Source organism: Ptychodera flava, chromosome 22 (genome assembly GCF_041260155.1).
Source record: "Ptychodera flava strain L36383 chromosome 22, AS_Pfla_20210202, whole genome shotgun sequence".
Classification (NCBI taxonomy): domain Eukaryota; kingdom Metazoa; phylum Hemichordata; class Enteropneusta; family Ptychoderidae; genus Ptychodera; species Ptychodera flava.
Window position 1 is genome coordinate 5,767,863 of NC_091949.1, and position 12,940 is coordinate 5,780,802.

Below are 12,940 nucleotides of genomic sequence, written 5' to 3' on the forward strand. Positions count from 1 at the left end.
ATAGCTGTTTAACATTTGCTGCAGATGTGTAGCTATATTATGAGATAATCTGTTTGAAATTTATGAGTTCAAATCATGTAAGTCATTGATAATATCAAAATCTCGTTGTTTTGCCCGAAAGAGGTTCACAGTTTTAGACGGCCATTATCATACAATTTCTGGCAGACCCAGAAATAATTCATTGCCAACTCTCTGTTTTTTCAAAGAAACAGCTTTGAAGATGTGTTTGTATTTCAAACTTGTGACTTCATTGAAGGATAAAAATTACCACAACTGATGCCATAATAATAATTTTGTCCCTTGTAGAACATGTACGATGTATACTACTGGGAAGTAATACTGCACCAAAGACAGGTTCAAGGCTAGTGCAGCGTACATTTACCTGTAAGCTACAATGACAGCTGCCCACTGAGAGCACTGGGCATGTCCTTCAGCTTTTGTGAAACATGCGCCCTCAACAATTAAGTTATTGTATAGCCCCAGTAGTCTGTTCAGCAGTGTGTACCAGTGTGATGTACCACTGATTAAAGAGTGTTTATTACAAGTTTGACTTCATGGGAAATACATTGTATGATACATTGTATTATTATGGTATAGTTTGATGAAGGACATTTGGAGAGATGCAATTGCACATAAACAGGCCAATAAAACCATTTGAGATTTAATAAATCTCATTGTATGTAAAAGTTAGAAGGTGTGTGACAGAGAATATAACTTATTGTAAGCAGAATTACAAATGAGGAACTGTTAGGCTGACTAAATTAACAATGCCTGTCTACTTGTGTGGAAGCATTTTGACTTTTGTGACAAAATTTCAAAGCACTAACCTTAACTTTATTTGAAAATCTGAACCCTTATACTGTAGGCAGATTTCAAATCACATTATAAAAATACAGGGAAAAAGCCTTTACACATAACCATGCTAGGTCATTATCAAATTCAAATCAAAGGAGCTAAGCCTATCAACAAGGTCAATAATCAAGCTTCATTCGTCGTACATGGACCAAAGGAAACAACCGTGGTACTCAATTTGAAGTCTTTCCTTGTTTGCCCAGGGTTGCTAATAATATGAGAGGATGATAAATGACTAAATGTAAAATTTATATTTTTTGCCTTCGATTTAATATAACATGTAAAAGGTCAGTTTTGAAAGATAGAAAGGAAGATAGATGAAGTTACATTAACAGAGTACTAAAACTGATTATATGTAGTGATATATGATTTACATTATCATACGTGAAATGTAAAATCACGCTGCCCCAGAATTTAGGTTTGATATTGGAGGTAATGTTTTCAGACTGTCAAATGTTTAGCATTCCAAATTTGCACATCAGTTTTCAAGCTGTGGTTAAGTACTACTGGTATGTGCTGCATTTACACAGTTTCAGGAGAAAAAATCAACTCTTGCATTGCATTAAGAGAATATGGAGTTTGCACGGAGCCATACATGTAGTTACGAGGTGTGTTATCGAAAAAAAAATGGGGAAAATTGCCATGGATTAATACTGCTTGACAGCCAATTTTATTCAGACATTGAGTGATTATTGATTAAATTTTGCTTAGTACAAGGCCAAAAAGAATTCATTAAAAATACCCCTGATTCTTCCCTTGATTTAAATTGGATATCAAATTAAATATTTTTCACTGCAATGTGTGGATAAAATTATGAGAATGTAACGCTTGAAACCCAAAAGATGCTGATGTATTTTTAGTTTTGATTGAATAATCTACAATCCATATAACAATTTACTTGTCTGGTTGTATATAATATTATATAGCACTGCAAGATATTTCCTACGCATTTCAATAATAATGAGAAACATTACAAGCAAGATGTAGATTATTTTTGTCAATTCAATCTCAGTTGACCTTTACTATTTGGATCAAAACAGTCAACAAATCAACAGGTAGTGATTCTTTCCTGGAGAGATCAAAATAACATTTATGAATATTTAGATTTTCTCTATGTATAGTTGGCTGTGTCCTCACAGTCTGAGCAACACATCTGTTTTTGTTGAGTTCAAAGGTCAAAAAAGAAATAACAAAATTGTACATGTTGCAGAACTGTGGAAGTGGCATTGTATAAATGCAAAGCTAACATATAAACTTCTTTATAACAAAGTCGCATCTATAAAGTAGAATTTATCCTATAATTTTGTGTGATTGTAAGACTGATAGATGTAAATTGTCCATTCAAACTAGTTCTCTTCTTTCACATTACTATGGAGTTTGGGATGAGCAGACATTGTAAAATGCTTAGTGTAGGATATAATACAATTGCAATGGCATGACTCCTCCAACCAGTCATTTCTATGTTGCCTGTTTCATAAAAAGTGGAATCTGGTATCCAGTTCAGCTAAAACAAGCCATCAATATTGAAAAATTCATTCAGCCACATTGCATCTTCCATGTACAAAAATATATACTCAGTTTTCTCGATTTCTTTGACTTCTTGGAATTTTTCCAAAATTTCATCTGGAGAAAAATTTTGCCAAAACAAGTCTAACAAAACAGTCTTTCTTGTTCATCTGAAGCAATACATGTATTGTCCAAAGATGGTTTTCATCAACTTTGTAATAACTGTGTTAGAATTATCGTGTTTTAAAGATGAATCATCATCATTTGAATTTTAATTTTTCAGTGAATATTCTCATTAAAACAGGAAATAGAAAATTTTTCAGTAAATTCGGGACTTGTATTGTTATTCTTCTGTGACCTGCACATTATTTATTATTGAAAGAATTGACTTCCTTTTTTTGTTACAAGACAACAAAACAGAATGGCACCCTTCTAGGACAGAATTGACGTCAAATCTTACAAAGGAATGCTTCCTTGTCTATGTGTACCTGTATATATTTCTGGAAATACAATGCACAAAAAATATGATTTTAACACCATCACGCCATGGTGCCCCAGAATATGTGATACCTTGACCTTTTCCCCGTTATTTATGTTATTAATTAGAGTATTTTTGATGCCATCATCACACTATGGTATTCTACTGAACACAACAGCCAGGCTACAGAAATTGTATTTAATAAAAGTGTACATTTTTATGTAATTTTAATTATTATTGGAGTAAGATCCATGATGTAGTCAACCTAATTATCAATATAATAACTGGCATTTAAAGTGGTAAATATAACATCATAATGAATATTAATACATTTAATATTTGCTTTGACTCTTCCATATGGGAGAAATAATGATACTTTTACTTTTAATATGATGAAAATTTCTAAATTAGAATTTGACCAAACTGAACATAAAACAGATTAACATCATAGTTTGAGGTTTAACATCATAGTTTGTTTTCACATGTTAATTGTTTAAACTGCCTGTAAAATTCATCTTGCCACGGCAGTTCAATTTTTTATTTATAGAACGGTATGAAAAAAAATTTGCATACCTACATTACCTCATTCGGTCATTGTTTGGGAAGCTAGAACGTCACAGCTGGTTTATTCTCTGTCTACTCGTCGAAAGCCATGCCGTGTCTAAAGTGCCCCTGTCTGTATGTAGACCATTTTCCTTTTTTTTCTATCAGCTATCAGCAAGAATTAACCTGGTTTGGTGAAAGATGTTTTGGGTGTTTTAGGTATAATGCGTAGCTTTATAGCTTGCAAAAATAGTGTGCTGTTGGAGATATTTGCTTTACGTTATTCATCATGTACTGCCGTGTCACCTATACCAATAACAGTGTCTGGTTATGGTATACCGGCATGTGTGTATACAGATAATGTTAGTGTTTAGGCATCAATTTTTCATAGATTAGCACATGATGGGTGTGGTATAAAAAGTATATACCTTTCAACCATTCATTTTTTCTGTCAACACAGCATCGCTATAGAGAAAAATACAGAACAAAGGACATTCCTTTGAAAATGGCATTTCATTTTATTCTTCAACTTACATAATACTACTTTATAAACTACGTGTTTTGAATTTTTCATAATGATTCTACTGGCACTTTATTGTTACTGGAAACAAATGTTTTGATAATCTTGAATTGCATTGTTTGTATTTAATAAGTGCCCAATGCTGATGTGAAATTTACTGCATTTCCGTTGCAGAGATCTCACCTGTTGATATTTTTAGGTTACACAAATGCCATAACATCCTTCTCATACTATGGAGTTATCATTCCACAGTAGTAGAGCAGGACTCTCCTACAACTAGTGATCGTTGTGTTGAATAATTCTACATTTTTCAAAGGGAATTTTGAAATACCCTTTGTCATATGAATAATCAATTCACAGTTATAAAGATTTTGCCTGCTTGCTGTGTTTTAGAGTTGTTGAAGAAGTGATGTGCATGTTTAGAACAGCAACACAAGTTCAGTGTATGAAACTGAAAAATTTGAAAATATTCATGTCAGAAAAATATTAAGACACCCCTCATCAGGGCAAATAACTCCGTAATCATTGTTAAAACCTAAAATAATTTCAAAATTTCATGCGATTGTTTCAAAATTCAAACCGTTAGGTCAATTTTGCTCCTTGAGAGGCTGTATTTTACTGCCATTTTGAATGTCATGTTTGTTCTTTAAGAGACCAGATTTGGTTTGATGCTGAAAATACCGTCATGGATTGTCTCAAAGTAGGAGTGAAAATGTAGTCCGTGGAATTAAACAAAATCACTCAATAATGTATGAGCAGAATTGCTTTGATGTGGGAAAAGATAAATTTTATATCAATGTAACCTTCAGACCTTGAGTGTTAATCACTCCTCAAGGAAATATATGAATGAGTTTGACTACATGGTTATTTGTCATACTTCCCTGTTTGCACAATTTTTTTTAGGACTGAGTGTTTGATAACTGACTTGCCATGAATTTGTTAACCCCTATCCTGCCAAGTTGTTATGTCACAATCAGGTCAAGTTTGTTAATACTGGTGAAGCGTAACTTTCCCATACGTTGCATTTTAACAAGAAATTGAACATTTGAAAGCCCCTGAAAATATTGATACTGTAAATATGACAAAATTCTCTGTTGTCTGTTGTGGTTTGTATAACTCTCTCGCTTCCAAAATGTCTTTGTTTTGCATTTTCCCTGTTGATCAAAGGCAATATCAATATGAAATTCTTTTCTGTTGTTATTATAATGATTTACCAGAATACAATGAGATGCTTTAATTTATTGCAAATCACAAAATGTGTGTATGTGCTATCAGAACCTGTGTCCCACAAGGAGGAACCTCTGTAACCACATGTATCACAAGTTTCAAGGACAAAGAGTGCATGCACATCATTGTGGCAGATCTTGATCTACCGGTATATGTACATGTAGGTGTCATTGGAAAAGCCAAAATGAAAGACAAATCTGAGGAAAATGTAAAAAAATTTTTGTTCCAAAATGTAATTTTCAAAGGCTGTACATGTACTATAAGTAAGTTAAGTATTAATCTCATAACTGGTAATGAATTGTATTACCCATGTTTTAAGTCACAGTCTATACATGTAGCTTGGTATACACTTTTTTTGTTTGGCATTTTATGTCTAATTTCTCGATATTTATTAATCACATGATACATTGTATTTACAAAATTTGGGTTGCTTTTAATATGTAAACTAGATATTTTATGTTTTTATCTAAAAAAGTGACAAATGTAGAAAATATGACCTGAGGTCAAAGGTCATGAAGCTGGTGCTCTGTAACTTTACAAGCAAGACAGATTTTTATTTCAGCATTCAGCACTCATAGTCAATTGATTTGCAAAGTCTAATGGATGTTGTCTATGTAGTATGTTTTGTTCTCACTCAATGCACTGTTCCATGGACATCATATGTGCGCATGTCTTTATTTACCAGATCTTTTTAAATAAAAAATGATGTTTGCTGTCTGAATCAATGTTAGGAAATCAATTTTGTCCCATATTACAAGTGGAAACAGATCTCACAGACCATTAATTTTGAAGGTTGATGTGTGTTGAGTCAATATTGACCCATAATAATGTACATATAAGAATGACTGTGTTATTTGTAGTGGTAATTTTTGCATTGCCATAAACTCCTTAACTCTTTACTCAGCTTTTAATAATCAATTTTGAGTACTTCTCAATGTCTAGAAGACTTTTTGAACACTCATAGTTTACAAATTACAGTTGATTCACAATTTTTCTCTAGTGGCAAAAATCTCACCACAACTTACACGTACAGGAATTCAATTCAGCATTTCTGGTGATTTATTGACTGAATCCAGCTGATATCATGTATATCAAAATTTGCAAGTAAAGTTTGTGATACATGTAGAAACTAACTAGTAAAAACAAACATTACATAAAATAGTTACTTGTTCATGTTGTAAGTTTCAAGTTTGTCAATAAAAAAAGCATAAAATGGGAAAATTTGAAATATTTTGAAATAAATTGAGGTTCAATCATTGGGTAACAGAATACCCAATATGTTGTTGTGAATGTCCATATGAGATCAGGCAAGCAATTTTGTGGATGGTCATAACTGCTTAGCACACCAAACTTTGCTGTTTATCTTTTCACAAAACAGGACATTTGTAAGTTTCAAAAATGATGGAGGATTTGCAAATTTACATCAAGAATGCATTTAACTTTTTCACCATCATTAAAAGAAACTCCAGTTAAATTTTTGGAGTTGTTGTTGAGGTTTTTTTAAACTGAAAAATTGGATTGAGTGAAAAATATTTAGTGTCTCTGGTGAACTTTGTGCATTTCAGGGGTTCTCTAAGGAAGAAGAAAAAGCAGGGAAGTTATGGGTCATTGCCAAGGGTTCCGAAGAAAAAGGAAGAAACCACAAGTGTTGACACACTAGACGAGTTAAACCAACTGATGGGAAATGATAAACTAACTCAGAGGTAAGTCTTATTTCAAGCTACAGAAATTGTCTCGTTGATAGAGTTCCACACAAAAACCCCACCAAATCCTAAAATCCTATTCACAAGGGTACAGTCACAACAGCGTGTCATGTCTTGCAATGTTCAGTAATGTTTCATTGACTACATGTTTTTGTTGACAGAGTTTAAAAACTGGTAAATGAATGCATGAAGTACTGTAGCATGATCCATTTTGTCAGTCTTGATGCTATTGGTCATAACAAAGAGTGACCCTAAGTGTTATTGGCCACTATGCACACCATCTGGGGCAGCAAAGTCACAATGTGCATTTCCTCTGTAATGCAAGTCAAACCAAGACACATCTCTCTGTTTGAGCTCGTACTTCTTTTCGTAAATAGGCTAAGGCATCTGCAATCGGCCACAAGAGGGCGCAGCCACAGTAGTCCAAGTACATTCCGTCCGCCACGTCAGTTGTCCATGCCAATTGACGATGGAGACACCGTTGAGATAGACTACAACTCATACAGTCACATGATCACTGAAATGACAAGTGTTAAAACAATGCTTCTGAGGTTGAAGAGAGTCATACAGAGTGTAAGTAGTAGCATTAATACCTTGAATGAAAGGCAAACAACTTTCAGTTTTCTGGCATATCAAAGCATACCAATGTTTGGTTTATAACTCATATGTGTCATGCATATGTCACCGAATGTTTTTGCTTGAAAAGAATATTGTCTTTGCAAATGTTTCTTTTTTCTTTATATTTACTGATAATACATACTTTGTGTGTTGCAAATATTAACAGGTGGTTTCGCATTGTACTTGGCATGTGATTGCAATCAGGTGTTTGTTGCTTAAACAACAGAACATGTAACTAACATACTCTGTAAGCATTGATACAGAAATTACAATCAAATTTCACTGTAGCTAATGTCCTGGTCCAGTGTGATGGCTTGCAGTGTAAACTAACAGTCTGTATGATTGGTTTTCTCAGTAACAGTGGTGGGTAGCAAGTAATTTTCCATCTTTCTGACTTTAATGCTTGATGGTAAACTTTCTCTCACAAGTTGGTATGGTAATACTTTCCTACCTCGTTTCCTTTACAGTCAGAAACCATGTCTCCATTTGATACTTCTTTCAAGGTATGGATTACTGTCACTTTTAAATGTTCATTTTCTGTGATAATACTTGGGTCTATACACTGATGATAATACCTGGTGAATATAGTATTGTACTTCACTTTGTGTGCGTTTGACTCCATTGGTTAATGCAGTATATACGTTCATTATCACTTTCCTGTTTTGACGATTTCAGATTTAAATCAGCACCATCAAAGGCAATATTGGAATGTTGTATGAAAGTTAGCAGTCATTTACATCAATATTAGATGTAACAGCTAGCTAATTATGAGAAAAGAATGCAGTGTAAATGCATATGGGTGATCTTCATTATATTGCATAAACAGTTATTTTAACAACAGATGTGAATATGCTAAACTACTGCATTGTTGTCATGCCTTTTACAAATTTGTTCGTGGAGTATTGAATGGCAAAGCAAGTTAAAAAATTGAAATGGTTGCCTTGGGTATGGATTTAATAATCACAATTTTTAAGTACTTTTCTGGTCTTCTGTTTGTATGAACTCACCATTCTGTTTGTATGAACTCACCATGAAGCCTGTTGAGTTCATGAAGTTTTCAATATCTTGGAATTGTGAAAATCAATAATATAATGTAATTTTCAACATCCCCATATAGTTGACACAAGGTGTACCAACAGTGTTGAATTTCAGATCTGTAAATTTTAGGTTATTTGTTACTTGAATCCCAAACTTTGCAAGGTGACCCTTATTTTTATTCTTGATTATGGAAGAAAGAGTTTTATAATATCCTTGAGGAAAGTTTGAACAAAAGTTTGGAACTCTCAATTTCAAGAAAGGCACTACTGAACCTCATATATGAAATTACCAAGTAGTTATCTATGTAATGACAATGACACACCGCTGATCACCTGTACAAAGTTCCTCTTATTGTTTTCCAGCTTTTTTATCTCATAAATTTCAAAGATTTTAAAATGTTCGTTTTGTCTTTCCAGTCATCATCTAGTCCGTTATGCACACCTTGTCATAGTGAGCCCACAAGTCCCGTCGGAGCGTACAAAAAACTCCCACCAGGCTACAGCCTAGAAACCCTATATCAGGTAGGTGTTATATTTTTCAAATTACCAAGTCAGTTTTGCTTTATCTCCAAAGTACAACTGTACAGAGGATGCTGCAGAGTCATTATTTAGAACATGAGATGATTCTTGCATTTTCAATCTGTCAATTCAACTTCTTCTCTTATTTAGAACAATCCATTGTTTCAAAGAAAATATGCTGTCTCTTTTGCATTTATAAATTTGGGTATCCAAAATAGAAGTTTTGCAAATTTTAATTCGTAAGTCCCAAGCACATTTTATCAAATTAAATAAATTTTTATTAATTATATACCTGCCGGTTCTTCCTTTAAATTTTGTGATATACTGGGAAAAACCTAGGCAAATAGTATGCTACCAGCATAGGTTTCAGCCATTATAACGCTGGTGAACTCAAAAGTATGGAAGAATCACCTCCACAATGATTAAGACTCATTCTTCATTGCCATTAGAGTGACATCTCTCATCCTTCATCAACCAGCCATTGTTATACTACCTGGTTACATTCATTTTTCAGTCAAGAAGTTGTAACTCATATTATTGAAAGTAATGAAAGGAACGTACAGAAAATGATGTAGTCAAGCAATCAATCTTACAGAGAATAAAAAAAACTGCCACTTCTGTCTTAACATCACCTAAAACATCGCTTTAATAATCAGGATTGTCAAGTTACAGGAACAACTTTGCTTTGTTCTGGAAAACTCATTTTTTGTCACCTACTCTGGAGAGTATATCAAAGTGTTACCCTTGCCAAACACAAGACAGAGTACTGTATGTACATTTGTGTCATGTTACCGTAGATAACTGAATTCTAATAAGGACTAACATTCAGTTTTGAACAATACCAGTGGATATTATATACATAAAGGCTGTGTTGGCAAGTTTAACAAAGGGCGTTTCAACATCATTTCTGGAGAAGTGCTAGAAAAAGTCATTTCTAGAAATAAATCAAAATTAATAAGATCAACTTAAACAGCTGACAAAGCTTCAAGTATCTTCCACTCAGACTTAATTCTAACGTCATTTCAGACTCAGTTTCTCTTTAACCTACTCACCCAAACCGTGGCAATGAAAGGGTGAATAATCATATTTGTATGCATCTTCATGCATCTTCATGATCTTCAGGAAAACCAAGAATTACGATTGAAAGTATTACAATTTGAAAGCAAAGAAGAGGCATGGAATTCACAGAGGGAAGACAAAGACAGAGAAATCAATTCTTTAAAAGAGCAACTTGTAAGTTAAACGTTATTTGATTTTGCTGTTTATTATTGCATACAAAGACTGTCACTTTTAAAGGTCTGGTGAAATGGTCCCGTTCATGTGACTGAATATCTTCCAGGGGGTCAATACTATTACACTCGCAACAGAATTGCAACCTAAAAGTACGCGCAAGTGTTAATTTTTTTGATATTTCTATGCGCGGCTTTCATGGGGTCATTTTGCGACACTCAGGTCACGCCCGCAGCGGGGATCATGGTTGGCCGTCTGTGACGTCACAGGTGTGTTCATTTACATCGAATAGCGGTCCAACGCCGCCTTATCTCTGCCCGGTATCCGCTAACAAAACAGCCTCAGTGTTCGTGCTGCCCATTAGCCACGTTCGTCAGAAGTGGCGAAAAAAAATCGATCCTAATTCGCCACAGTGGCGAAACTGATTTTTGTTAATATGGTAAAATAAAGAAAAAACATGGGTTTTTTAATCTTTTGTTTAATCTGCGCTTCTCTCTCGGCGATTCACAAAAACTGCGTCTACTTCCGTATTATTGCGTTCTTCCGTCGTACATATTTGCAATCGAGCCAAGTCTCGCGAGAGATTTGACGTCATTTAGTCTAGTGTACAACATGCATAAATGGCTCTCGCGAGAATTGAAACTTCACACGCAATTGTTACGTGCAGAGAGAAAACGAACAAAGGGTGAACTCAGCAGTTAACGTTTAAACAAAATTTATTACGAAAATAAAACTAATTGCTAAGTCAGGGATAGAGTACAAGCTTTAAAAGTGTACAGACTACTTATCTCAGCTGGGACGGCAGAGCTCCAGTCTCAGAGTTGTAACAGTCAGTCGGATGAATGAACAGTCCTTAGGCTTGCAGGCTTGAAACTGCACAAAGTCCACAGTATAAATCCAGCGTTGGCAGTGAAGGTCTTGAAAGGTCTTGAGAATGACTACTGCTGGAGTTTAGTAACACACAAGAGACACGATCCCAAAAGTCTGACTGGAAGCTGTGCACGTCCCTTTTATAAAGGCATATAAGAACAATCTAGAACTTTTATTGACATGCTAATTACTGTTCTAAAATTATCTCCCTTACACAACTAATCAACTTTCCAGAACATTCCAAACATGACTAATTGAATTCAAGGTCGTGAGGTCATCAAGGGCAGTGACCTTGAGAATGTTCTAGACTAATTGAACTCAGGTCATGATGAGTGTGGGGGAAATGACCTACATAACACACCCCTCTTCAAAAAAAGAAAATTTTTCAAAGAAAAATCTTTCTTTTACAAATGTAATCTTGAAAGGATTTAAGTACTCAAATTTTGTTTTACTCTAAAGTAAAATTTCTTGAAAGTGAACAACAATAAACTCTAAATACGAGAGAGACAGTCTGCAATTAAATTGTCTCTGCCTTTGATATGTCTAATGTCAAGATTAAACTCCTGTAACATTAAACTCCATCTTAGCAATCTCTGATTTTTGCCTTTAAATTTCTGCAGAAAAACAAGAGGGTTGTGATCAATATAAACCACTATTGGCTGATTTGAAGAAGTAACATAAACTTCAAAATGCTGTAAAGCTAATATCAAAGATAAACACTCTTTTTCAATTGTAGAGTAGTTTCTCTGGGATTTGTTAAATTTGTGTGAAAAGTAGCAAACAGGATGTCCCATGACTATCTTCTTGCAATTTGTTGTTGGAAAACTTGAAATGGCACTGAATTTGGCATAAAGTATGCACGGCAAAGTCCGGTTATTTTACTGAGTTCGATAAAGTCATTGTTCGGCAAATACTTGGCTTCCTCCTGGAGATATTCCGCTTTCGCAGGATTCAGTCCGTCTGGATGTTGTTCCACTGGATTACTGTCGCAGACATCTTCGTTGTGGGTAGATGATGTTTGTCCTCGTTGGAACATCTTGGAACAAATGTTCATGGATTGGTTCTTTCAGCTGTTGTTGTTGTTCTGGCTGGAGGTGTGCCAACTTTGTAGACTCCAGCTTCTCCAGGATTTCTGAGTTCTGAAGCTTGACCGAGCCCAGCTTTGAGTTTAGAGTATTTTCACTCAAGTCAGTTTCAGTATCACTATCTTCATAATGGCCAGAACTGACGGTACTGACAGGCTGAATTATAGTAGGATTATCCCTATCCAAATATGGCTTAAGCATATTTATGTGACATAGCTGTTTTTGTTTTCGCCTGTCAGGTGTTATTATGATGTAATTTAAATCACTCAATTCTTATCAATTAGATATGGCCCAAAGTAACGAGCATGGAGTGGTTTGCCAGAATTGGAAGTAGAACAAGAACTTTTGACCTGGTTCAAACTTCCGTTTTGAAGTGCTTTTATCATATTTGATTTTCACTGACTGCTGAGATGACTCAAGATTTTCTCTGACTAATTCACATGCTTTAGAGAGTTTTGTACGAAAATCTGACACATATTGCAAAATATTCAGACAATCATCATCGTCTGATAGGAATTTCTCTTTAACGAGCTTAAGTGGGCCACGGACTGTATGTCCAAATACAAGCTCAAATGGGCTAAAACCAAGAGACTCTTGAATTGACTCTCTAACAGCAAAGAGCAGAAAATGAATTCCTTCATCCCACTGCTTCTCTGTGTCAAAACAGTAGGTCCTAATCATGTTTTTCAAAGTTTGATGAAATCGCTCAAGAGCACCCTGACTTTCTGGATGATAGGCGGATGACCTATACT

At 34.7% G+C, this 12,940-nt stretch overlaps 1 protein-coding gene across 11 annotated transcripts in view; it reads left to right on the forward strand.

The window, feature by feature from the left end:
* The window catches only part of LOC139122533 (nuclear transcription factor Y subunit beta-like), a 52,019-nt gene that overhangs the window by 18,501 nt on the left and 20,578 nt on the right, over positions 1–12,940 (forward strand). For 7 of the 11 annotated variants that reach the window (XM_070687999.1, XM_070688001.1, XM_070688002.1 and 4 more), the window contains 5 exons: positions 6,692–6,829; positions 7,207–7,402; positions 7,915–7,950; positions 8,902–9,006; positions 10,126–10,236. In XM_070687999.1, the coding sequence (XP_070544100.1) occupies positions 6,692–6,829; positions 7,207–7,402; positions 7,915–7,950; positions 8,902–9,006; positions 10,126–10,236 (586 nt within the window). Of the gene's footprint in view, positions 1–3,412; positions 3,515–6,691; positions 6,830–7,206; positions 7,403–7,914; positions 7,951–8,901; positions 9,007–10,125; positions 10,237–12,940 lie in introns of those variants that run through there. The other 4 variants (XM_070688004.1, XM_070688006.1, XM_070688005.1 and 1 more) reach the window with 2 other exon arrangements.